The sequence below is a fragment of the Larus michahellis genome, chromosome 1, assembly GCF_964199755.1.
Source record: "Larus michahellis chromosome 1, bLarMic1.1, whole genome shotgun sequence".
Lineage (NCBI taxonomy): Eukaryota > Metazoa > Chordata > Aves > Charadriiformes > Laridae > Larus > Larus michahellis.
The window spans coordinates 69,903,376-69,931,278 of record NC_133896.1 but is presented as its reverse complement, the minus strand read 5'-3'; the positions used below and the strand labels follow the sequence as shown (position 1 = coordinate 69,931,278).

At 41.7% G+C, this 27,903-nt stretch overlaps 1 protein-coding gene across 1 annotated transcript in view; it reads right to left on the bottom strand.

Annotated features, from left to right (window-relative positions):
- Positions 1-20: 20 nt before the first annotated feature.
- Positions 21-27,903, bottom strand: part of PTPRO (protein tyrosine phosphatase receptor type O) — a 156,928-nt gene continuing 129,045 nt past the window's right edge. Inside the window, 14 exon segments of the mRNA XM_074585393.1 lie at positions 21-1,480; positions 2,557-2,677; positions 5,108-5,243; positions 7,754-7,908; positions 10,124-10,246; positions 11,258-11,392; positions 13,775-13,851; positions 14,370-14,460; positions 15,475-15,556; positions 17,038-17,073; positions 20,490-20,573; positions 24,124-24,192; positions 26,165-26,285; positions 27,681-27,813. Coding sequence (XP_074441494.1) covers positions 2,573-2,677; positions 5,108-5,243; positions 7,754-7,908; positions 10,124-10,246; positions 11,258-11,392; positions 13,775-13,851; positions 14,370-14,460; positions 15,475-15,556; positions 17,038-17,073; positions 20,490-20,573; positions 24,124-24,192; positions 26,165-26,285; positions 27,681-27,813 — 1,347 coding nt within the window. The 3' untranslated portion in view covers positions 21-1,480; positions 2,557-2,572.

Genomic DNA, 27,903 nt, shown 5'->3' with positions numbered 1-27,903 from the left:
AACGCGTGCGCGTTTGCTGATAGTGACTTCTTCACGGGTAAGCAATCCAGTGTGTTTACTTTCAGTTCGAGTTTGCTTTGTTTACATTGAGTACCATTGCTGCTAACTCCCAAGGAGGTGACACAAAGCAACAGGTTACAAAAATGCCATCAACATCCATTCTGACAGCATCCATGTCACAATACACAATGATGTACTGGAATTATACAAAGACAAAAAAAATATATATATAGCTAATTATTCTGACTAGAACTGAAACTGACAGCGAAAAAGAAAAGAGCGCCCCCCCACCCTGACCCCGAAGCCCCTGCAGGAATCCGTACCGACACTTTGGCAGCCTCGTAGCAATAAAGCGATAACCAGCCCTTTACATGCCAAAACCTTGTTTTTGGAACATCATGAATTCCTGGCTCAGAGAAATAGTTACATCAGTTAAAGCACTTTTTTTTTTTTTTTTTTTTTCCTTTCCACCTCCCCCCCCCCTCCCCCCCAACCTGAATCAGCTTCCATGTTTTTATACAGGGCTAATACTTATTAAAAATAATAAACAAATGAGGGGTATAGGCACCATAGACTGCTCGGACAGTTAAATGCTATAGTAATGGAGTCTAAGATATCCCAGCTTGAAACTCAGCTGCCCTTCGATTAGATTCATCTAAAACAAGAGCCTGCTCGGTGGCATTACTGAAAAGGTTGGCGAAAAGAGCAATCAATCTCTCTGCTTAATTAGTACTAGCACAGTCAAGAACCGAAACCACCCCATCTCTCGGTGTCGGCTGCCTGCTTCAGCTTCAGGCTTCATGGTTTGGATTTCTGCTCGTCAGTCCGTTCCTCGGGTCTTGTGCTCCCCCTAGACCCCACGTACATCAGTGCTGTAGGAAACAGTCAAATCCATGTACCCAGCAACACCACCCCCCACCCCGGTCCCGGCCCGCCCACCCCCTTTTCTCTTCACAATCTCCAGATTTCTTCATGTATATTCATGCCTCGCTATTCACTAATGAGGTATTATTAGATACTAACAATGCCTGTTCTTCTATGGACGTTAGCACAGACCAGTGACACATGAAGAAAACTCTTCAGTCAACCATTACAAAAATATTGCACTTACTTTAACCTTAAGCCCAACCTGCACAGAAGGAAAAAAAAAAAAAAAAAAAATTAACCAAAAGTACCAAACAAAAACCCAACACTCTGGAGCAATCTATTTTCTGCACATATAGTGTCCTTTCCTTCACGTTGTTTAGTTGAATTTGGTCCAGTGTTTTAAAAAAATGTCCAGAAATGAAACAGTTCAAAAGACACCGCAGGCTCGTTAAGGCTTTGTCTCCCCAGTGCTTCGGAAAGGTAGAAGTTTCTTTCTTTCATTGTCCGCGTACTGCAAAGCAGCGGTCTCTCCTGGCAGAACAACTCGCCGTTCAAACCATCAAAAAGAAAAAAATCAGAAGCAAGGGAAGATGGGTGTGCTTCATGGTCTCACCTGGAACCAACCAAACAGAATGCTTTAGAAATAAAAAAGGAAGTAAATACAGTCCTTAGCATTTATTTTTACCAGCCCTCCATACAGGCTGGGGCTGCAGCCCACCAGTACAAGCAGATGGGCTCTGGGACTCCGACTAGGTGGTAAACTACCTGAACATCAGGGAAATTAAGGCAAATTGGGGTTCATTTTACGGGCAGGGGAATGATGTACGCAGAGGCTAATAAAAGCGCATGAGCAACACCGCAGACACACAGCAGAGGTGGCTGGTGTTGGTGTCCGCAGCCCAGCTCTCCACCAGCTAGTCGTGTCGAAAGTCTGTAGCTTCCTGCTTCACCCAAAATTAAATATTAAGGTTACGGCTGGGTTTTTACTGCCACCTAATGAACTAAAGCTCATCAGCTTAAAAAAGCAGTGACGTGCAGCCTCACAGCTTGTCCCCACCAGCACGCCACTTGGTAGGTCAGAGCCATGAGTTTTACTCTGCAGCTGCGTTGCACCGGGGCTCAGTGGAAAGGCAAGATGGTCACTTCGCCTATGCTAATGGTCGTACCAGTTTGACACCCCCCCCCTCCTGTTCTCTGGTTCTAGATTAATGAAAAAAATTCCCTGGTGGTTCACGTCACAGCTTTTTGGTTACCATCTCACCCTCCAGCAGGCTCTCTTGCCATACAACAGCAATGCCGGCAGAGCACCCCCAAACCTCTGCTGGCCTTGATAACCTGGCAGTTGGTAAGTGACTTTGGAAGGACTGAAGATATTAAAAGTCCTCTCCTTTAAGCTTTGTAAGGAGTGGTAGGACAAGTGGCAGGGAATGGTTAGATGGCTCGGTCAGGATTGCTGGGTTGTCTTTTTCTTTGAATGATGAGTGAGACAATATACTCCTACAGTGATGTGGAAAGTATAGCAGACTGCTTACTGAGAGAGGCTAAAAGGATTTCCCTCGCACCCCCCTCTCATCCAGAGGGGGATGAGGCCTGGAAAACTCCAAACCCCCCAGAAAAGCTCCTGGAGCAACCACCCATGATGTTGGTTGCCACAGGAGGCTGGGGACATGGCACGCATGCCTGACTTACCACCTGTGACTCTGAACTAGGACTTGCTGACGTTCTCATATATGACATCGCTGATGCAGAACTGCTGCTTCTTCTTCTGCCACATCAGTTGCACACACTGGTGAATAAAAATGTATTGTTCCTGGAAGAAAAGATCAAGTGAGCGGGCATTTTTGCACCTCAGAAAGCATGGCAAAAACCCAACCAGTGAAACAGTTTGCTAGTTCGCAGTAACAGCCCGCACAGCTTCTCCGGCTCTCCCTCCTCAACCCCCTCGCAAGGTACAGTCAGTTGTCATCTCCCAAAATAATAGCCCAAAATTGTTACAGAGAGCAGCTGGGGAAGTACGAAATCCACCTGGGTTGCCCTGGCATCATAATCACTTATTAATAACCTGAATGATGATGGGGGAATAGAACAGAATAGAATAAGGATAGGGTAAGGTAGGGTAGGGTAGGGTAGAATAAGAATAGAATAGAATAGAATAGAATAGAATAGAATAGAATAGAATAGAATAGAATAGAATAGAATAGAATAGAATAGAATAGAATAGAACAGAACAGTTCAGTAGGATCTGAGCTAAAGTGGATCTACTTCATATTGCCTGAAAATTAATTAATTCCCAGAGAGGTACCCGAATGCTTTATGTGCAACGAATTGCATCCATACTACATACACATCTGAAATCTTTTAATGAACTTCATGTTCCTTAGTGCCTGACTTCTTTACCAATATAAAGCTGAAACCTGATTGTGTTCATAGAGCAGTTAACTATTTGGGGAGTTATGAACCTCTCTGCAAATGACACCATAAATCAGGCCAATCACATGCACCGTTATATTTGTGGGCAGGTTTTTGTGCTACAAAACTGTGGTTATCTTTTGTTTCGGTTATGGACTGGCTTTTCTAATCATTATCGTAGAGATTAAACACCGCAATTCACTTTGGAATAACCTTAATTGACGACTTGTAGATTTCAAAGGGACAGAAGGCAGACCCTGATGAATTCTTACACTAAGTTTTATGTGCACAAGGCACAGGGAGCAAGCGGATTTCAAGCAAAAACAACTGTCCCAAAACCTGAGTCTGTATTTCAGCCCCTGTCCCCAGTGGTCTGCTGATGCCAGGAGATATCGATATGAGTTTGAAGCACGTTTCAGACCACAGAAATGCCCAGATTTCCTCACACCTGCTAATTTGGAGTGACTGGCATCACTTCAGGGCATACAGCAATATAACCCCCTTTTGGGGCCTGTGCCATATTTTTTTTTTAAACTGCTCAGTGAGGCACTGCCAAGTTTCCAGTGTAGGAGGCAAGGTGAAGCAGGTGAGCTGTGTGTGTGGTTTCAGGTTTTGTAAGGAAAGCCTTTTCGGTGGCCTCTGCGCCTGAGTGCCAGTGCCACCTAGTGACCCCTGCGCCCAGGCTGGGCCACTGCCTGGAGCACCAGGAGCCCAGCGACCACCAAAGCCGAGCCCTTGACCCCAGCCCCAGCCAGGCTAAGAGTTTGTACATGAAAAAAAAATTTAAAAAAAAAAAAAAAAAAATCGCATCACCTCTGGAGAGGTAACACAGTTGCATCTGAAATCAACGATCTGGATTTGTTTTTCTGTTTTTTACATAAGGATCTACCTCTGGATTAATATAGTGAATTGCTATGAAAAGTGGTAGTTTGATAGGAATGATCCAGGTCCTCTTCTCCTCTCCTCTCCTCTCCTCTCCTCTCCTCTCCTCTCCTCTCCTCTCCTCTCCTCTCCTCTCCTCTCTCTTTGCATTTCTCTGGATTCAACAATCTTTGCCAACAAATTATCTGCCTCCCCTAGCCCGCAAACAGCGATGGTGGCACTTCTGACCACAGGGAGGTTGCCAGTTTATACTGTGGCTAACCAGTGAAAAGTACAACAGGCATGAAATTTTCCCCTCATTAGTAGAGGAACTGGGGAGGTCTCAGATCAATAAAAGCTTCTGCTTTGGGAAAAGTGATTTTTTTTCCATTATATCTTCTGAAAATATGACTATTCTCCTGACATTTGCCTTAAAAACAGAAAAAGAACTACCCAGTAGATATTTGAGCAGGGAAAGGGACAAAGAGGGTCTCTGGCAGACTCACAATCCTTTTGCCTGTTTTGCTTGTTATTTGTATTACCATTGTGTAAGCGAGTTCCTCTGCTTGGCTAGATGATACCCTCTTGAACAAGCGTGAACGGCTGTCCGATACCGATATCATTTCATGAGCCATTAATCCCCTCAGCAAGCCCAATTCTTTTCAAAATGGTTTGAAAATTTCACATGGTAATCTCTTCTAATGCATTTTTTGCATATTAATTTCACAGAAGGTGAGAATAACTCATCCCCCCTGGAAGATGTCAGTGAGATCGTAGATATATTATCAGACCCGCCTATGCAGCAGATCAATATCATGACAATATTACAATGAAAACTTAATTGTATCTATTCATAGCTATTTCATCAAGTATTCAGGGGGAACAGCAGACATTGGACATAAACACGCTACAGAGAGATATGAAATAGATCCAATGATACATTCACAACATTGAAGTGAACGGATCTTACCTCTGTCTGCACCATGGACATTCTGTAGGACCGCATGTCAGACACCAGGCCCAATATATCTACGAACTCATGATCACGGATGTGCTGTAAGAGCCGATCCAGGGCTATGAACGTTCCCGTTCGTCCCACTCCAGCACTGCAACACAGACAGACATGCACCTTTTTTCAGGCTTATCTGATGGAGACACAGAGAAAAATCAGTGGTACTGCAAAAAGCAAGTGTCCTGCAGCTGCGATAAGCAGATGTACCTAACCTGAGGTCAGAGAGGCTGGTTAATCTGTAGCATTTAATGCCATGTGACCCGTCATCCATTGTTTAGGCAGAACGTATGGAGTGGATGGCTCTGCAATTACTTCACCTTCCTATCCATGCTCCTCTTCCTGTACTCACATGCAGAATGTGTGTGCACACCCTCATCCACCCTCAGCTGTCTGCTCTTCCTACGTTCACTGCTCCCCTCAAAGACTTCATGGGACATCTCTAATTCCGGGGGCTGCAGCCATAACTGCGGAGATTCGCTCAGCAGCGCTTGCCGCACAGAGGCAGCTGGGGTCGAACCTTCAGTTCCACAGCTCCCCGCACTGCAAAGCTCTCGGCTTCGCAAAGGCACCGCGCTACCGCAGCTCCTCCTCAAAGGACGAACCGCCCAGAAGAGTCTACACTCCAGGACTTCTGCCTTGGGAGCATGAGACAGAAATGGTCGGCAACCACTCGGCTGACAAATCTTCATCCCCCCCAAAGGGAAGCTTAGTGACTAGAAAAAAGACAAGCTGTTTTGATTTAAAGGTTCGTATGTGCATATGATTCTTTGCATTGTGATTTCACAGGTAACTTTTAAGTCTGATTTCATTATGAGTGTGGCTTTAGAGGTTTTATAGAGTTTCATACAGTGTCCCGACACCATACCTACTAATAAGGATAGAAGCGTGTGTCTTAGCCAAAGTTCTCACTGCTGTCCTGTCATATTTTTCAGGAATGCCTTGAAAGCATTTGCAATAAAGTTTAACATTTCATCTCAAGACCATTCATCATAACTGTTGTGAAACAGATTTGGGTTTTTTTTGCTTGTGTTTAACAATAATGTCAATATCTCGAATGAGATGAAGACAATGGAACTTCCGACCTATTTATTTGACAGATTCATTAGTTAATACATTCACTCTGTGCCTTCTTTAACGTTTGAGAACAATTGCTGTAGGAGTTGATCAATACATTCTTTCTTCCCCCTTCCATTAATTACATAGCTTTGCTACTTCTAATCTATGTGGTCTAAGTTGTACAGTATATTCTAAAAATACCATCTGAAAATATCTCTCTCTGCTGCTCGAAGCATCCTAATTAAAAAGAAAATACTACAGTTGTTACCCAGCTCTCTGATACTTGCTTCTATTGCTTCCCAGAACAATTAAGTGGTATATAAGGGGTTTGATTTTGCAATGCTACATATAAATCTCTTCCCTGGCGTACTAGGACCTTTCTTGATATTAGGACTCTCAGTCCTATATCCTCTCTCAATATCCCCTATGAATTTCGCCATTAGGTTACAGGGGAGGGCTGCACAATCTGCTGCTTTTACAAATGCTGTTGTTGTTTTGCATTCCAGTAGAACACTAAGTGCCTTACCTGGAAACTAGCAATGCTCTTACTATAAAAGACTGTTTTCTGGAAAGGAGCTCTAGAAAGTGTGCAAAGTGGTGGCAAGAGAGGATCAGTGCCGACTATCACATCACCACCAGGAACGACAGCGCTGGAGCAGCAAAGTAATGGCTGCCTCTGGGGTGGGTGATGTAGGGTTGGCTGAGATTAATCTCACCAAGCCTTGACTTCCATTAGGAGTGTGTCACCATAATGCGCACGTATTCATCTACTGCAACCCATCTATTTACATATTTCGGAGAAATCTGTTGTATCTTCTGTGCTAGGAGCCACAAAGAGGTTTGAAATCGGTTGGGAGATTTGCGTCAGGAACCAATCAGGAACCAACTAAGATGATAACTAACTTCTACCATGATAGATATCATCACTAACATGGTAGCTGCCCCCAGAGAGGCCAAGTAATTGTGCATCTTAACAAAAGGACAGATGATGCACAAGAGATAAATCTGGTAGTATATAAAACAACGTTCCTCCCCAAAACCAAAAAAAATATAACCGTTATCATGGGATACTGGGATTACTGCTAGCACAGGATAGCGCTCTTCATGTCACCTCCTGAATGTGCCAAAAACCAAGTGACCAGAGGAGGAGGATCTGCACAGAGACGCTCTTCTGCAGGGGAGCAGGACACTGTGGCAGGCTGCTGGCTGGATCACACCATCCGTATTGTGAAGGGGTGGAAATGAGAGAGCAGGGACACGCTCTGAGCTGGTGTAAATCAGGGTCTCCCGCTGCCCCTCCTGAAGCCATGTGTTTATATCATCCAAAGAGCTGACTCTGCTCCAGAAAGCAGTACCTTCATGTCTATAGCTGCAGGCTGAAATCCCAGCCCCCCTGTAGTCACAGAGGGGGACTAATCCTTTACCCTTAACACCAAAGAGAACAATCTCCAGCTAACAAGCGAGCAGAACCCCAAAATCTTTCCTTCCAATCGTTTCCCAAACTATTTAACAATTACACCCTTTAGTTGGTTTCCTCAAAGCATCTACCTGCAGTGTATGATCACAGGGCCTTTACTCTTTGCTGATTTCTGCCTGACCATCTGTACAAACTGGAGGATGCTTTCGGCAGCGTTGGTCGTGGGGACACCATGATCTGGCCAGGCAGTGTAGTTAAAATGCATCACGTCTTGCACCTCATCAGCCTAATGGGAAAAGCAGAACAGCAGCATTTTTTTAGAACACAGGAGTTTTATCAGTGCAGTAACGCTCAGTCAGACTAAGGGCTTTTTTGTCATTTTGGGGTTGGTTATTTTTTCACCCCAGGTACAGCCTAAGAATGTCAGACAAAAAACGGGCAAAGACTTTACATGTTATTTGATTAAAAAGGGGAGGGGGGTACCAGCCCATCATTATGAAAAAGGCATGAACTCTTGTTTCTCGGTTTGGGATTTTTTTTTTTTTTTTTGCTTTTTTTCCTTGTGGTAGTTTGGTTTGATTTTGCTTTTAAAACAAGAATTGTTGCATTTTTCAGGTTTATGCTTTCTTCCTCTTTCTATTTCATTCCCTCTCCTTTTGTCGTTTGCCACAGATAAAGAACAATGCTGTTGCCCAACAATCAAGACTGGACTCGTGGGAATTTTCTTTTCAAGTTTCAGAGAAAATAAAATACCAAAAGGGAAGAAAAAGTCATTACAGGGGCAAAGGGAATATTTAGAAAAATACCCATTATTATAAAAAAAGGTTTATAATGCCAAAAACTCTAGTGTCTTTAGGTGAAATAAGATCCTCGACACAATTCATTTTGTCTCTGAGACTTAAAGGAACTCAAAACATGGGGAGGGGTGGGCGGGTGTCATCACCAAAACCCATGGCAAGCAATGCTTTTAGTTTTGCCATTCAGGCTAAATAATCCTGCTGTAGTAACCTCTCTCCAGTCACAGGCAACAGCAGATTAGGCAAAGGCTATTAAAAAAAGAGATCTGTACAACAGACCCTGAATTAGCTGCCCTGGGTTTGGTAAAGGACTGTTTACCTGAACTGCAAACTGCAGTCTCGTTAACGGTGGACAACAAGTTGACCACGAGCCAGCAATGTGCCCATGTGGCCAAGGCAGCCAATGGTCTCCTGGGGTTCATTAAAAAGCGTGTGGCCAGCAGGTCAAGGGAGGTCATCCTCCCCCTCTACTCTGCCCTGGTGAGGCCACATCTGGAGTACTGTGTCCAGTTCTGGGCTCTCCAGTACAAGAAAGACAGGGAACCACTGGAAAGAGTCCAGCAGAGGGCTACAAAGATGATCAAAGGAATGGAACACCTCGCTTACAAGGAAAGGCTGAGACACCTGGGTCTGTTTAGCCTGGAGAAGAGAAGACTGAGAGGGGATCTCATCAATGTTATAAATATCTAAAGGGTGGGTGTCAGGAGGATGGGGCCAGACTCTTTTCGGTGGTGCTCGGTGACAGGACAAGGGGCAATGGGCACAAACTGGAACACAGGAAATTCCATCTTAACATGAGGAAAAACCCCTTTAACTTTGAGGGTGGCAGAGCACTGGAACAGGCTGCCCAGAGAGTCTGTGGAGTCTGCTTCTCTGAAGATACTCAAAACCTGCCTGCATGTGTTCCTGTGCAACCTGCTCTAGGTGAACCTGCTTTGGCAGAGGGATTGGACTAGATGATCTCCAGAAGTCCCTTCCAACCCCTAGTATTCTGTGATAATTTTCCATAGATGCCAACAGCCCAACACATTGCATTTTATGTGTTTTAACTCCTAGCCTGCACCCCATGCACACTTTGTAATGCAGTGAGGCATGGCTGGGTAGGACTAAGGTCCTGGGCCAATGCTGAGGTGCCAGTGCCCAGCTTTTTTCATGTCCCCTCCATATCTCTAACTTTTGCGTCATGAGCTGGTGCCTGCAACGCGCTGGTGCAGAAAACAAAGCCGGAAAAAAATGCTTGAAAATCTGAATAGCTTTAATTTGGAAATCGCATGCTTTCACGTGTGTTTCAGTATTTTATAGGAATATATGAATATTGCAGAATTGCGCTTTTGAAAAAGATTTTCAATTTCTACACTGGTATTTTCAAGTTTAGAATAGCTTATAGCAAGAACATATGCCTGAGATAAAGGATAGAAGAGGTTTACATATTTGTTGTCACTGATCATTGGCGCCACAGAAATGTCCAGAGCTCTGCTACTACTTTTGTTTCAGTCTTGCACTTTGCTGAGAAATTCAGAGACAACAATTTTAGGGAAAAGTTTTGTGATTTAGCCATTTGCCTGTGTAGAGTGAAGGTAAGGCCACCACTCCCTCTCTTGGCCGTTTTCCACTGAATGCCAGAAATGGACAAAAGTTAAAGAAAAGGCTGGCCTGAAATTACTCCCACCCTTTTAGCAGGGCCATGCAAAAAGTTTCACTTACATAGCTAATTCGGAAATTCCTAAAAACCCAGTCTGTGTGCTCTTCCTCTGACAGCATTTCCACTGTGATGTCCCCATATGCAACAGGATCTTCTGTAAAAGGCCAGTAATGATCACATTTCACCTGAAAGGGAAATAAATACATACATATTGTGTTTATATAAATTGACATATAGGCATATATAAAAAAGCACAATCAAAAGTATTCTGAACCTCAGTTTTAGAAATGTATACTGTACTATTTACTTGATTCTGCAATAAAAGGGAACATATTCTGTAATGACTTTCCACCCGATTGGTCCTACTTATGTAACTATGGATATAAGCTATACATTACATTAGTTTCCTGAAGGGTAGCATTAGTATAGCAAAGAACGGAAATACATAGTATCTTTGTAGATTGTTACTTTTCCTAATGGAATAGGTCTAAAAGGAACAAACTTTGGGGAACAATAATACACATCTTTAAAAAAATGTATATATTCCAAATATTTTTATTATAATGTCAAGGAAAATGTAAAGCATAATACTTGTATTTTATTATTATTTAAACTTAAAAGCACAGAATCACAGAATGGTTGAGGTTGGAAGGGGTGTCTGAAGGTCATCTTTTCCAACTCCCCCTGCGCAAGCAGGGTCTCCTACAGCAGGCTGCCCAGGACCGTATACCCAGACAGCTTTCGAATATCTCCAAGGATGGAGACTCCACAACCTCTCCGGGCAACCTGTGCCAGTGCTCAATCACCCTTCACAGTAAAAAAGTGTTTCCTGACGTTCAGATGGAATTTTACGTGTTTTAATCTGTGCCCATTGCCTCTTGTCCTGTCACTGGGCATCACTGAGGCGTCCCTTGTCTCCATTCCCTCCCATCAGGTATTTATACGCAGTGACCCCTGAGTCTTCTCTTTTCCATACTGAAGAGTCCCAGGCTCCTCCACGCTGTCCTCATGTGAAAGATGCTCTAGTCCCTTAACCATCCCAAAATGCCCGCCATAAGCGAAAGAAGTGCCATTCCAATTCTGGTTATGATGCTGTCCCATAATCAGAACACAATGGAACTAAATTCACCCACCAGAAAATAAACACCTTTTCAGAGTAGTTTCTTTCATACTATGTGCAAGATTTCATTACATACCCTTCTTTTCTCATTACACTGAGTGAGCATAACAATAATTTGAGATTTTTGTTGGAGAACCATCTTCCAAAAATCATTCCTAGTTTCTGGCAGTGGTCCTTGGGTTGCAATGTATTCCTGGGGTGAATTATAACCCTAAGAAACAAAGAGACAGGTGCTGTTTACCAACACGATTAATGCTTTAGAACACATATTTTTCCCTGGCACTCGTGTTTTTTGCTTGCTCAAGTTCATTTCATACTTTTTAAAGTGATTTCTAATATAAATAAAGTACTTCATGATTTTTTTGCATTTATTTTGAGATTACAGCTTTCTCAAGTTTTTGATGTTCCCAAAGTATAAGCAATATAGAATGGAAGAGAAAAGATGAATCTGTTATTATACAAACCCTTTGCCCTGAGAACAGGAAAAGCAACATTAAAAAAACAAGCAATGAGAATCCTAAATCAAAGCTCCTCCATCTTCCATATTTCATAATCTAAAGGTTTGTTTAGTTACACACATAAAAACAATTATAGATGCTTAGCCTGCTCATCCCAAGCAGTGCCTGCGGTGATTTTCAGTCACGGATGTAAATGGAAGGTAGCAATGAGTAGAATTATGTGCATATGTTTACGTTATAAGGACTTAAATTAGCAAAATATTAATTAAAATTCTGCTTAAAAGAATAGAGAACATGCTGAGTCAACACCCTTAACAGATCGTCATTGCTATGTTTTATTGAAGCTCAGTTGCTTTATACCCATATATTCCTTCTGCTATCTCTATCAGCATGTTGGATAGTTGGAAAGTCTCCTTCCCCTCTCCAAAACCAAAAGGCCGTTACAAAGACTATAATAAAAGATCCACAGAATGGCCATTTTGGCATCCGCTCTCACCATATTTGCTGAGATTGTATCATCAAAACCACATTTGGAAAGGTATTTGACATTCCTAATACGAGCAAAAGATGCACCCAACACACAGCATGATCCCATGTAAATTGGACAAATTGTGTGCCACCACAGTAAGCGGATTGTAAACATATTCCTGATCTGAGGGCACTTTCCACAAATGGCTTCCTCCAGACACCTCTAGAAGTCAGCTCAGTCTGAGTTTTTGCACTACATAGAATTTGCTGTTTGTTTGTCTGCATGGGCTACGCCTGACCTAAGCGTCAAATCTCTGTTATCACAGAGACACCGATCACCACTAGTATCTGTGTTTGCAGGGAGTTACTCAGTGGAGAAGCAATCGTCAGGAAAAGCCAAGCATTAACATGACATGTCTGTCCCAGTTTCTATGGTCAGCATCACGCTGCAAGTAGAACTAAAGCGATGTAAACTATAAAAAGCAGAACTGAGCAATCCGAAAACGACCGCTACATAAAATCCTATTATCCATAATCCCGTGTCATAGAAGTTTTCCGAGTTGTGAATGATGCTTTTGAATGTTGGAATATTTCTTTCTTGATTCACTGCGAGCTCAGGCACTTGCAGCTTGAGTGTTTAGGTTCATGCTCTTGGTGTGTAGAAGCTAAGTACGGGCAACGTGCTCGGCAGTACATGCATGGGCGATGCCACAGTGACAAAGAAGTGGTTTCACCGACGCATCCGAGGGCTCCTCCCTCTTCCATAATGCTGACTCCACTCTCCAGCACAGCCAGGGCCAGCTCTGCCTTCTGTTCACGGCAAGGGTGCAGAAATACTCGTTTGCCTGTGGTCCCCGAGTGAAAGGTCTTTTTCTAAATGGATGCTGTGGTGTCCTGCCTCCTCTCCATGCAGAGCGACCCAGGGGACGTTGCTCTCCCCAACACAGCGGACACCGAGCCACAGCAAGGGTGGGGACAGCAGACGGGCAAACGTTTGTGGCAGTGGCAGCGATAAGCCTAAGTGGCTGCACAAGCTCAGGGGAGAGCGGAAAGAGCTGATGAGGTTTTTAGCCCAGCCTCAGTGTCGAACTGTTTGACTACAGCTCTGTGTATACTTTAATTATCCTAAAACTCTGGGTGCTACTCCCTGGTAAACGGCTGCTCCGTGCCAGGCAGAGGGAGAAACACTGGGAGCACCAGAGACGAGGCAGAAAGCAGAAGCTCCCCCCACGCACCATCTGGGCTGTGTGTATTTTATCAGTTGTGGAGTGTCTGGCTTAATGCTTTTTCCATGTGCTGTAGAAACCCGGAAAAATTCCTTATTTAAAAGTTTACATTTTTCCTAGCTGTCTTACAAAGCCATTGGGCCACCTAACATTTCCTCCCCCTTTCTTTACCAGTCCACTCTAGGTTTCACAAAGATTCACAGCTCATCCAGTGCTACTGTGCCAAAACTTGCCAAAAATCTGCACCCCCACCACCTTTTCTTTTTTTTTTTTTTGGTGACTGGTGAAAAGCACTGTTTCCTGCAGGCAAGATACGGGAAGCTAAAGAAGATGCTGAGAACGTGACTGAGCTTCCAGGAGATATTGGGCTATTTGCGGGTGACATGCACCGACTGCTGTGTAGGACACTGTTCTTTACACTGACCGAGTCTCTGTACTCACAGGAATGTAGTTGGCATTAATGTAGTCAGACCCTTCTTCTTCATTCATCGAAACTAACCGGACACGACTAAAATCATCTGTAAAAGGGAAAAAAAAATCATTTGGCTCTCCAACACAGTACTTCTCTCCAACTAGCCAAAATTAAAATTAATCCTATAAAAAACTGAAAAAAATCTGTTAAAAAAACCCCAGGGAATGCTCATAGTTAGGAACAGAGAGCAATGTTTGCTCCGGTAAACGCTACATGGATGCACCATCATTACTGTTCTGCAAAATACACCCTCCAACTGCCGCCCCTTTGGGCTCCCTTAGGTTTCATTAAAATATAGTAACAAAAATATAGTAACACTACTTAGTAGTAGAAACGACCTTGTGTTTCTCACCTCCAAACTCCAAGTCTTGATAAACATCCCCAGAAAGCTACATCTCTTCAAAGCTAATAAAAAACCATCTATTGCCCGGTTCTCTCTAAGGGCAGGTTTTAAAAAAGGCTTTTATCAGTCACAAAATCGGCGCTGATTCTCCAATTCTTTTATTAAAACTCCTCTTTCCCTCTCAAGGGACTTTAGCAGGAGGCTGTATGTATCGTACTTACATGGCAGGATATTTGTGTAGCGATTTTTACAGCGATTCATGGGGAGATCAGCAGCAAAGTGGGGGATGTCAAGCCCAATCAGTTTTAGCTCCTGGGGTAACAGGAAGAAAAATGCCAAGGTCAAACTCACAAATGCTCAAAAAAATAATTCCTTGTGAAGTGATTACTTGTGGCAGGTACCAGACTGAAAGTGTTCATAAATCACTTTATAAACTGACAACAGGATTACGCTGACTTTCCTTATCTGATGCCTCTGAGTTTGGCTCCAAACAGCTAGAGAGCAATGATGTGGTCTCTCCTGCTGACGCTGCCGGCGCGCTGCTGCCATCCAAGGCTGCAGGCTGCTCCTCTCTACCCTCACTTAATTAGCTAAAATAGTGTTAAACCAGGGGGCTGATAAGGTATTTCTGTGGTGGTCATCCACCCCACTTAAAAAGCTGCTTCGAGTCATCAAGCAGCTTTTGATGTTGATTCTAGGGAATGCTTGGAAGATCTAGTCATTACCTTCAGCAGCCAAATCCAATATATGATGCATCAGAGGACTTTTTACTGGCAGGAAGGGAATATGTCAGCCACCCAGAGTGGTGGGAACACCTGGACAATCCTCCCTACTCCCTTCCCACATTTAAATCGTTGCAGCTAGCTCTAGGATAGGAGCTTTTAGTGTTATACTACTAAATTGACTTTAAATTCTGGGTAATTAAGAAAATGTGCCTGAACTGGTCTTAGAGAGACCTCCTTGCTCTTAAAGAGATTTTTGACGTTACCTTCTCATTCCAATGTTTCCCCTCAAATTAATGGCATTAAATAAATAAAATAAAGACATTAAAATCCTTTACGTTTAAGACATTGAATTCAGGAAGTGTGTTTTCCTGACAATTATCTTGAACCGAATGTGATGAGGCACTCGAATCGGCTTCGTAAGCGCAGTCTTTAACGACACCAAGGTCTGCTTTTAAGTTCTGCAGAACTGGAAGTGAAGCTGACCCACCCAGCAACAGTGCACATTAAACAACGCAGAGCACAGGAACACACCACACTAACATCTGGAAAACACTGATCTAGGCATGGCAGCGAGGAGAGGATGGAGTCCCCACAGATTTACCTCAAATTGCAGAGAAAATTTATAATCTGAATCTTTGGCCATATCCTTGATGTATCCATCAAAATCATCCAACTGGACAGGGCTTTAAAAGAAAAAACACACAGAAATTAGGAAAAAAAAAACCCAACTTTTTTAGTACATCTTATTTCTATTTTCCCCCAGAATACTATCAAGTCATGAATATGTATTTGCAACTGTTAATGCCAGCAAGCAACAATCATGAGGGAAAAAAAAATATCTTGCGGTTCGGTGCCACCAAATGGTGGGCATATTGCTCGTTACCCGCGTCACACCGTAAAGGCACCAGAAAGAGAGGCTGAGAGAGGGGTGCCGGTCCCACTGGGTGAGCTCAGTGCTGCAGCTGCTGGTGCTGGTGACAGTAAGCATCCTGCTTTGGGGGGGTTGGAGTTGTCCTGCTCTAGGGAAACCACTGGTCTGAGATGAGGGGAATGGCCCATGCACCCTTCCGACAGTTGCCTGGCCCCCGAACCGCTTTTGCAGGTGGGTATGTCCCCAAGGCACAGGTGGCACTGTGGTAAGCGGTGATCCAGCACCATCCCACCAGCACGCTTCTGGCACCAGGGCAGCGACATCTTCATTTAAGTTGCCCCTTGTGCCATGTAAAATGTTGCTTTCAGATATTTTCACGTCTGGCAGAGACACTTCTGAAACTCATTTACGCTTTGCTCATGCAGAAAAGTGGATTTCACATTTAGCTTTTGATTCTTTAGAAGGCCCTCACAAAAAAAAAATAATCCTTAAACCAGCATTTTGGATGCTACTGCCGTGACTACTTTCTCTGCTGGCTTTGAGAATGATACACATTTGTCATTAGAGGTCAAATTCCCCTCACAGAGAGAGGGTGGCAGAAAAAAATGGCATATAACCATAAAAAAACCATGCAGATCTTCAGTAGATATAAATTAGCCTTGATTTAGGGACTCCCGTCATTCTGCACACTTTTGCACCAGGCGAGGGTCTATCTGTTAGTAGAGGCACAGCCTCTGAACATAACAGAGAAATAATTAGGCTAATGCTCTGAATAACGAAACACAGGTAAACAGCTTCCCTCACCTAATTATCATGCTCTAATTTACAAGCTACTGAAGCATGTACACAGTAATCTTTTCATTTGCTTTGAGGCAATATGCCCAAAGGAACCTGTCTTATCACCACTTAATTACTCCTGTTTACCCGTTAGCATTAATGATCCAATGTTCTAGCAGCAACCATAATGAGAGCCTCATGTCAAGAGGGGAATAACTCTGGAAACAAATGCATCCCAGTTTTTCGCCATTTGTCATTTTAACTAAGGATAAGCTCTGTTGGAATCACTAAGTTGGATAATTGATCCTTTCCCCAATGACTAATTTTCTATCAGTAAGGAGCTGTTGAGAAGAATTGCTTTTGTCCAATTATTGTTTGTTTTCTGCCTTCAGACATCTCTCTCAGGATGTGTTTACCAAGAAGTTTTCTATATCTGTAACTGCAATATCATAATGCATGTTTAGTCGAAGGTGACATATTTTTTTTATTTCTTTAAATATAAAAGAAGTTACATACTTGGTCAGCTTTCTCTTCTTTAATCCATTTTTACTCCTGTAAAAAAAAGGGGGGTTTCATTCATTAAACTATTGTGTAGTCTTTATTCAAAGTTAGTACTGATTTAAGAACGTATGTTTCCTAGTCACCATCATACCACCATCATTGGTGGTAATATCTTGGACATTTTTAAGCTGAGAGCAAAATTTCCATTGACACCAATGGGTGCATTTTCCATTCTGTGGCTCTGAGAACCACCTCCCTGCGAAAGGGAAAAACCTGTGCCCAACACAAGGTTGCCCTGTCCTCTACAAATCCTGACCCAACAGCGCCGTTGGCTTCAGGTGGGCTGGGGCCGAGTCGCCGGGGCCCGAGCCCGGCTGAGGCTGGCAGGGGGCCGTGCTGTTGCAGGGGACGGGGCACCACGGTTGTCCCTGGGCTGCTCCACTCCAGCTCCAGCGGGCTGGGAAACTGGATGCCAACACTACAGAGCAACTGGGAACAAGAAAGGTCTGTTGGGCAAAGGGAGATGACCATTTGCAAAAAAAAAAGTCAGGGCGAAGAAGAAAGGAAAGGGCTTGAATGCTATTTTTCACTCGTTTCATAACCTGCTTATGATGATCAATGAAGACAATGGCAAATATCCTACTGACTTCAGCAGGACTCAAGCTTAAACCTTAGATAATTTTAATTGACTTTTAACAGCTAGACATAATTATGCCAGTCATGTAATACACTGTCTTCACATGATTTATAAGTGATATAATTCACTAGCGACAGTTGAGAGCAAGCTTATGATTGTGTTGAGCAATATAACCCATAATAAATGGACTTAAGAACCGCGCTACGCTAAATAACACCATGTGGGGTTTTTTTGGAGGGCTGGCTGTGTTCATCTTGTTGTTGCCGCAGAAAAGTTAAGCAATCAATCAAAATAAAAGCACAAAGTGAGCACCCTGGAATAGTTTGGCTAGAGGTTTGAAAACACTGATCCCCTCTGTTAAACCAGCCACAGAGCACAAAGAGTTTCTTACTTACGCAGAAGATATTTTAGTAGTGTCCGATTTGTTTTTCCCTGGCATTAAACAATATCTGTTCATTAATCACATTATAATGATACTATTTTTAATTTCATGATGGTAATAAAATGATTTCTAGACACCTTGGGTCATAGCTTCAATCAGTAAATAAAAGGCGAAGATTTTAAATTTCAAAGCAATGTAAAAATACAGAAAGAAATATTTAAAAGTGGATTATTTTTTTTTTCACTTCTAAATTTAACACTTACAAGTTTAAGTTAAGAAGTTAAGTTTAGAAATGAAATTTAAAAAGCAAAATCATTCATTTCCAAAAATTAAATTTTACAAAATGTTCAGGTTTTGGAGCAGCCACAGGCTGTAGTAATTTTGTTATCTTGTCAAGGTATATTTCCATTTAGACGTGGAGCTTTGCCTGCAGAGTTAACAAGAGCTACAGCAATAGCAGCTTTACACTAATGTGGAGATTTACTTCGCAAATATTATAAACCTCTTCAGTCTACTATGCTAAATATACAAATACTATCTGAATAGCATCTGTACATTCATGTCTCTATACACATGCCCTGGTAGCATATATTCCACCTCTTCAAAGATTTTTTCCAAAGAAAACTTAAAATTAATTTATCTAAATTATTCAGCACATTTCTATCCCCTGTGACTGTGGTAAACCTTTTAATGTTGGGCACATTGGAATTCATTTCAAAAGAAAAAAATATCTGAGGGTTTTTTTATAATGGGAATGCTTCTAAGAACGCTTCTCCAAGGAACACTTCAAGAGGCAATAAAACAAATGATTGACATCCATTTCTCAGCAACAATTTCTTGTGCTTTTATAGTCTCAAGGGGCCTTTGTTTCTTAGCACTGCAATTGTTTCCTAAATGTTCATAAATGTTTTAAACCAACTTGTGTGCAAAACAAAGACGTTTGAAACACTAGCCGGTGTTTCATCCGTTCTTCCATTTACCCCACAGATTAAAATATAAAAAGAGGGATTAATCTCATCTCATTCAACTTCAGCTCCATTAAACTTGGTCATCTAGACTAAACTAGGTAGCTTCATTGCAGAGGAAACCTCAGAAGAAAGACACACATCTGGAAAGATGAGTTAATGCATATTAATGCATATTAAACAAAAAGAGGCCAAGGGGCAAAAGATGATGGGTCTTTTTGCAGCAAAGCCATTGACAGTGGCCACCTTGGGCTTCTTGACCATCAGAGAGTTAAGAGATATCTGTGTGGCCTCCACAAAAATAAACTGCTTGCCGGATCCTCCATCGGTGTGCAGCTCCGATAGTTAGTCGAGTTTACATCAGACAAGTTACAAGTCAATATAATACTAGCCTTGGAGAGAAGACTTCCATCTGCTCTTCAGCTGGATGTATGTGAAGAACGTGCTTTCATCTCCATGGGAGAAGAAATGGGCCTTTCTTTAGTCATGTAAACCCATTCATTTCTGGACCCATTGAAAATTTAGGTGGGTTTTTCTAAGACCCTACGTGACCCAAGGAAAACCAGGCTCGGAAGTCCTTATGCTGAAGCTGTCGATGACTGCCTGCCAGGGCTGTGGTGTTGTATGGTAACACCAGGGAAAACATTTGGTCAAAAGTAAATCTTAACTTCGGTACCACATTTTTGTAAATCACTATACCTTGGACTCAAGACCATCAAGAACTTGTTTCTTTTATATAAATTAAACATTTTTAGATCATAACCAATTATTTGTTAAACAGTTTGTAAAACAGTTCTGTTTTTAAATGGACCTTGTGGCTTTGTTGATTGGTTATTTTCAAAAAAAACCCTAACCAGTCATTTACTAAATCTTTATAAATTATTTACAGACTGAACTATTAAATATACACACATACACACAGAGATGCACACACAGTGACCCAATTTTTACACTTTGTGACTGCCAGTTTGTATCGATTCTCAGTGAACTGATGTTTCCAAAAGCAAAGCTTTTACTGATGCCAGGAGAGCATCACCAGCACACCATTAAAAACTAAGGTATTTGACATCACACGCCAAACAGGTGGGGCACGATTAAGCAATTTTAGTAATAGAAAAGGAGCAGCGGCAGCAGCAGGCGGCAATGCCAGGCAATGAACAGATGAATAACTGTGACAGAAGAAGCCAGGACTTATAATGAGGTGGCAAAAATTGCAAAGAGAGCAATGAGATGAATTATGATGACCACCATACAATTAGCTTTTTAATACCAAAATGGGTTGGAGCATAAACAGACAAACTAGATGAAGCAGGGTAGCAAATACTTTGATACCCACATCCTCTCCAATCCATGTTCTGGTACAAGAAAATTATATCTTCAAAAGCTTTGACCCATTTGAAAACGAAGGTATCACACATTCTTCATGTATTAGAGATTGACATTGTTTACACATTGCATATGGAAAAACAAGTAAATCACTTACCAAGGATTAATATAAAATGCCAAAAGATAATCAGTCCAAAGGCATGAGGGTAGCAGAGTTAGGAAAGCAAATACACTTCTACGCCTGTGAGCATTAATAAATAACATACATAAAGATGAAAAAGTGAGGAGAGTTAGTAAGACAAACAGAAATCAGGAGATCAGCAAATTCTATTTTAAAAATCAGTTAAACCCATAAAGGCTTCCTCTTACTTACTTCATAAGAATATTATTAGCACCCATAGAATTTTTACTCCTCAACCTGACACCCTATGTGGGATTTTCAGCTATCCAACATAAAATCCTGTATGATCAAAATAAATGTGTTTTATGGTATTGACTCAGGCCTGTTATTCTAAATCAATGTTAATTGATAAACCGGCAGATTTTCAGAGAGTGAAATGTGTTTGAAAATTTCATCCACAGGTTTATGGCCATTACATAGGTGGTACTAGGTCTATTTTCTGATATTTTGAGATATTTCAGGACAGATAAAGTTTGTTTGTACTGAGCACAACTATGATAATCTTCCACATTTGCTCCTACTAGTGATCCTGTGGATATCAGAATATCCGTAGCAGAGATAAATTCAGATCATTACAATATCTCTTAATACCCGCTATTGAGTCAGATTTCTGAAAACATCTATATAACATTTTGCAGAGTCCCATTTTGAATTGCTTCGAATTCTCCCCCTGGTTTTCAGCAAAACATTATTTGAACTTCTCCTAACTGTGGTTTCTATGAATAACTATTCAAAGTAGGTTTCATTGTGGCTAAAGGAAATCTGAGTACAAAGTCGTTCTAAACCTCTACATTTGCAACCTGTTTACCAGATCCTGCTATGCATTAATCCAGAAAACCCACTCAGGCCTGTTCTACCTATTGGTGGAATGGGCTACAGGTACTTTGCAAACGTGAAAAACTCTTGAAACTTAAACAAAAATTGCCCCAGTAGCAGGACTTTTTGCCAAATACACCCTCAGCGTGTTTTTTCCCCATCAGAAAATCTGCTGTCCTAAAAGCAACACCATCCTTCTACAGCTGTTTTAAAGAGGAACCACCAAGTGAAATTTCCTTTTTCAGTACTCTTGGCTCTTATGAAGTCGGAAGATACTGTGTTTTCCCTGATAAGCAAGTCAGGTCAAATGTAATCATCTCTTATCTTAATCTTCCAACCAGTGGTGGAAAACTTTTGCCCACGTAGTGAAAACTCCAAGTCATGCTTTAATGAGTTTTGCTGCTGAAAAGAAAATGGGCGGCCCAGCTTCTGCAGGGCAGCTTCCCTGACGTTGGTAGGGATTGTGTGGGTCAGGCAGAAGCGACAGCCCTTTCTAGTTAATCATATGCCATGGAGGTTGCAGCATCAGAGCCGTAGGGCTTATCCGTTGTCAGGGTTTCTATGGGAGTGGACTGAGCATGACTTTGGGTTTTCTGTAAGCAGATCTCTGGTGCCACAGAGAGGTTTTCATTAGTGCCGCAGAGGGGTTTTCATCAGGTTTAGAAGAGAGAAATGATGACGTTGCCAGAGTACTCCTCTTTCCATTGGGAAACTCCAAGTGAGGTTTTTACTTCCTCTTGCCTACAGAGGCAGAAGGAATTATTCAAGCCTGGCTCTTCTGTCATCATCAAATCATCTTGAGACATTTCCGCACTTTATCAAATGACAGGTTAACGTGCTTGCAGACCTACTTATATTGTTCACAGATTAGGAACTCCGACGTTGTTTTACAATTGATTTCTTTCAACATATGAAAAATACATCATTGACCAATAAATACAATATTGGTTTCCTGGAATTATATAGTCTTTCATCTACTGCTCAGGTGTACCGAACAATTTTGTTTAATTAAAAGAAAAAGATGCAGAGATTGCTCAAATCCTGAAAACTCTGCTGACCTGAGCTTTCCTTAGGAATCAGTGGATATGCCCATAGCTCCCTTACTAGATCCTTGGAAAGGGCCCAAGAAAAATGGGTTTCCTAATCCTTCCCCCTGTCTTTAGTGCTATATTTTCCACTTAGCTGCCTGGATGGAGAGTGAATCTGGTCTTGACATTAGACAACAGAGGCACACAACACAAGATACCTTTACTAACTTTCACAGAAGTCAGGACCATAAGATTAGGACACGCTGCCTTAAGTTATCAAAAATTTGTGGAGATATTAAGCAGGAATATTTTTCCCAATTTATATTTTTATAACAAAATTTATGTATGCATACATATATGCATATACACACATATATATACACACACACATACATACACATATACTAAATCAAGCAACGAGAAACTTCACTTTCACATCCAAACCTATTAATTAATTCCCCTTCCCATAAAAAAAACTTTTATGGTTTTAATAACATCTGTTGCTAGTTTAATCATTTGATTCAAGCTTGGATATTTAATTAACACGAGTGTTTGATCTTCTGCTGCCTGTGCCATTAATATAGTTGAAGTAAGAGAAGCTGGAAGAGAGATTAGTTTGTACTGCACACAGCTGGCTGCTATTAAAGCTAAACCAAGCAAGTGAAGCTTGTTTAATATCCAGTTAATTAGCAGCACAGTGAGGTACTGACAAGATTTGCTGGGCTTGTTAGTTCAGTTTGCACGCTTATTAGCAAAAGGCTTGTCGTGGTGCAGTGTCAATCCATTTAATCCCGTCCTTGCTGGCAGGCTGTGTCCTATGAGATCATGGAAGCAGATCCCTGCGCACCAACTCCTCTTTCCAGCTCCTTGGCTGTCAACAAAGCTGACCATGGGTGTAAACCCAAGGCTCATATTTTCTTCTTCCTACATACTGGAATGGGGCCTTAGGGGGCTGACAGCATGCTTTTAAATATCTGTGTTTGGACTTGCCTTGAAAGACACGATTTTTTTTGCAGAGATTGCTAATAACAAAACAGTGAACCTTGGGTCAGTCATTAGCACCCATTTGATTATCAAAACAGGAATGAAAATGACCACACTGGTGCCAGTCAGGTAGGTCTCAGAGCCCTTTTGCTTCTGGAAAAACTAATCCTACAGACTTTGTTCAAATACTTCTCTTTGGCTGAGGGTGTCAGTGATGGCTTGGAGTCCAGTCAGTGCCTGCAACTGTTGTAGGTGGTTTTCTAGACGAGCAAGAATATGGGGTCTTTTTCCTACTCATTTCAACAGCACTGAACTTTAAGTTACAGTAAATATTTGAGTTGGCTTGTCCTTGTCTTGCGAGGAAAAATTAATTAATGGTACTGCGTGAAGACAGTTGCTAGTTGGTTATCTACAGGCAAGCTTACTCCTGGATGTAAATATGTCTCTAAGGAAGTGCTAATAGATTTACAGACCAAGTTTCTACACTTGTGTCATTTTAGAAAATATGTCTCTAAGGAAAAAAAATATCCTCCCAAAACACATCTATGCAACTTCTTTGACATTTATATACATCATTCCCTACTAAAAATAGTAGGTGACAGAATACATAGTCTTGAGTCATCATTCAAAAAGTAAAATGCTAAAATAACAGGTATAGTAGTTTTATCTTAAACAGGGACAGGGATGACATAAAAAATAAGCACTTAACATTTAAAGATCGTATTTGCCAAAATGCCGAGATGGGGAAAGACACAATTAAAAGCTTTACTTCAAACACTTACCAGTTATAAGGAAGTTTTCCATCTCTCTCTAAAGATGCAAAATTGACAAAAGTTCCAGCCCCGCACTCCCTGTTTCAGGAAGACCATTGGGTACAAAGTTACCATTTTTGGATTCACAATGCTCGCAATGATGTTGATTTAATCGAGGACTCTCAGAGTTGTGGAGGAGTGCTGAACACTCACATCTGTACTCAGGTCTGAGAGAATCTGAGATAAACGTGACTGCAATCCTTTAACATAGGCCTCCAAAACCACTAAATGTTCAACACCACCTGACATCAGGTTTCCTAATAATGCCAAAAAAGAGTGAAAAAAGGGAGAAATTGCTAATAAAGACCTCATTTTCTGTTCAGATTTGGGCTTTCTATAGTCTGGCACTAGCACTAGTTGCTGGCCTCAGTATACATGCTAAATGATTTATCTTTCTATACTAAATATTCACTGTCCCAAATCTAAGAAGATGTATAATCTTTTCTATTTGACAGAAGCACGGTAATTTTGAGTTCATAAAATAATTTTGAAAGAAACCCCGAATTTCCTGAATAACATTCCAGTGAATTTATCACAAGTCCATTATTTTTAGCTACAAATGGTAAATTGACTTGACTATTTTTGACTCCTTGATTTAAGCAAACAATTGCTTGCAGCTTCTCACTGGATTTATTTTGTTAATTTCCTCCTGCGGTTTTTATCTTCTGTGGCTAGAAGGAGTGATGAAGAGAAAAAGAAAAAGCTTTGGGTTGCCTGCACAATAATTGAATAGGAAAGAGAATTAATTTAGCTGGGATTTTCACAGAGCTAGTTACACATAAAAGGAAGGAAACACATAATGTTCACTGAAAGAGATAGCCTGCAAAATATGTCTGTTGTGTGGAATACAGAGCCAAGACACGACACATAAACTGCAGTGTCTGCTAGGTAGCCAAGCGCAAGATTCTTCACATAAGTTTTTTTACATAAAATCATTTCCTTTCTTGACACGGGAGAGTAAATTAATATAAAATATATTACATAGATTATAGAAGGATGAAGACTCCAGGACCCTTCCAAAACTAGGTGAACCACACGTAGAGGGTTTGGAGAAACATCCGCAGTTCACTCGGGCTGTAACATAACCCGCATTAAAGTGAACTGATACAGGTTAACACCACCAGGAAAAGAAAACTGAATTTCAATATTCAGGTAAAAATGATCGGTGCAGATAGCTGAAGGAACTGCAGGTTCTGTAAAAAAACATTTAGTCCTACAAGATAATTTTTCCCTTCATCTGTATGATAGAACAAATGGGGATCATTAATGTTATACACGAACAGCGGGACCTGAGCTCCCTTCTGGATTTGTGGGTCTCTGGATCTGTGGATATTTGGCTGCATTCTTGACTGTGTAGAAAGGCAAGATCTAGGTGAGCCCATATGCTTTTTCCCATGCTGCAGTTCCCATAAGAAGGAAGCCCATATAAGGCGTAGAATGTGGACAACTGGAAGACCAAGGTTTGGAGGCAGACTGGCGCTAGGGATAGAATCTCAGGGCCCTGGGTACATCCTCCATTGACCTGGGCATTTGGCTGCCAGGGCTCAGGCTTTACATGGCCTCTCAAATGCAGCATCCTGGACCTGATGGACAAATCATCTTATCTGTTGACATGGAAAAACTCCTGCTCCAAACTATATGAAAGATTTGCAAACCATCTTGATGTCCTGCTCATGCCCAATTGCTTCAGATCCTAATTATCCTTTGGGTTCCTGACACAACCCTTTTGTAATAAGGGATTGCACTTCTTATGGACCCAATCTTGCAAAGCTCAAAATGAGACAAAGGCTGAGGCTTATATGTAGAAAGTAGGCTCATATGTAGAATGAAAGTAGATAGAGGGAGAAGACATGATATTCCTAGAGAGCATCAAGACAACCATTCTGACAGCATCTTATTCACAAGCGTCTCCAGCATAACCCATGCACACAAGCATCCTCAGTTGCAACTGTTGTTATGATGTGTTTGCTCTTGTCTGAAATTTTTGGAATTAGCATAAATCCAGACTTACCTGGCCATCTGGAGATGTTTTCTCCTGAGTACAACAAGAGTCACCAGCAGCAGTCCAATCAGAAGGATACTTAGGATGGCTAACACGGAGATTACCACTACATTGGGATTCATCTCAGTGACTGTACATACAAACAAGGACTCTTGGTTATTGAATTCAGAAGCCCTGACAGTTTGGGGATTTTTTTTTTCCCTGAATGTTGATAGCGCTATTTTTTCTGAACTGATCTCATTCAGCCTGGAGTATTACAGAGAGAAAAATCTACCACTAGAGATAAAGGGAGGTTTTGACTAGTTATTGCTCTTACAAAATTTCTGTGGGGAAATTACTTCACTCTGGCATTTTGTTAAACTTTGGTATGTTCTGATTTATTTTTTTTGTCCTTTTTAACTGATATTCATAACACAAGAGAAAAGGGTGAAGGAAGTGTAAAATACAGACATTGATCATCATCTATGTCTCCAAAGCCATTTCAACTCTGAAGTTATTCTTCAACAATAATCAATACCTTTTCGGACCCAAAAGCAAAGGAACAGGCTGATGCTCTCTAATATACTTGGTGGAAACGGATTGAATTACTTTGGCAAATAAATCTTAAGAAAACACTCTGCTTTAAATAAGAGCTGGAATCATTTCTCAATAACAAAACCTTGATTTATTTTTGTTCAATAGTACATGCTTATCGACTGTACTACTATGAGACCAGATATCCTGTTCTGCTCATTATGTAAGAAACTTTCTCTGCTTTACTTGCTCAGAGTAACTTTACATTCACAGCTGTCTAGAGAAGCATTTTTCAGACTAAAAATCATGGAGATTTTCAAGCTAAGTATCAGGCACTGAACTTCAGCATGGAGTGGTGTATGATGTATAGGACCAGTGGCTAAAGCTACACAACTCCTAACTAAGCAGAGATGACACGGATTGTTCTGAAGAGGAGATTTTAAAGAGAAGGCCAGTGCTCTGCACAGTTCAACACCTTTATTTAGAGTCAATACAGAGCCAGGCTTCAAGACATGCGTGGGGAGCCTCCATCAGGAGTTATCCGTTCGGGGAGTGACTACTTAAGATCCTGCAGTGGCCCTTTCTCCTTCTCTCTCACCCTATCTCCACTTCCTCACTGAAAGCAGAAAGCTATTTTTTGCCTTAACAGCTGATAAATGTGATTTCCCTCTTGTTTGGGCTTGTCTGAAAAGATATTTTTCTCCATAAACGTCATCAAGCAGTACCCTGATGGTCAGCCTTGACACCAGAAATTAGGTCCCTGATTTCTAAAACACAGTAGAGAACTGAGCCTCCAGTTTGTATTTTTCCAAGTCACCCCCCCACCCCCACCCCGCCCCCCAGCCGGGATTTTTCTAAGAACATTTTAATGCTGCTTCCCCATCCCATTTGTAAGCCTTTCCATGATACAAACAACCCCTAGGGCCAGCATTACTGAAAACAGCTTAGAAATCAAGGAGAAACAGATGTTGTAGCTGGAGGAGGAAGAAGAAAGCACGAAAGTGCTGCTTACCCATGGTGGAAACCGCAATGAAAGTGGGGATGCTGGGGCTATTGTGGCTGAAGGTGGTCACACTGCAGTTGTAGGACGTAGCAGGGGTTAGACTGGAAATGGTCACCACGTGTGAAGAGACAGTGACAGGTTCCTGCAGACATGGGGAAAAAATACACAGAAGTTTGTCCTCCTGTAAACGCAAGAGCACAATAAGAGCTCCCTTCTCCACCCATATATTTGA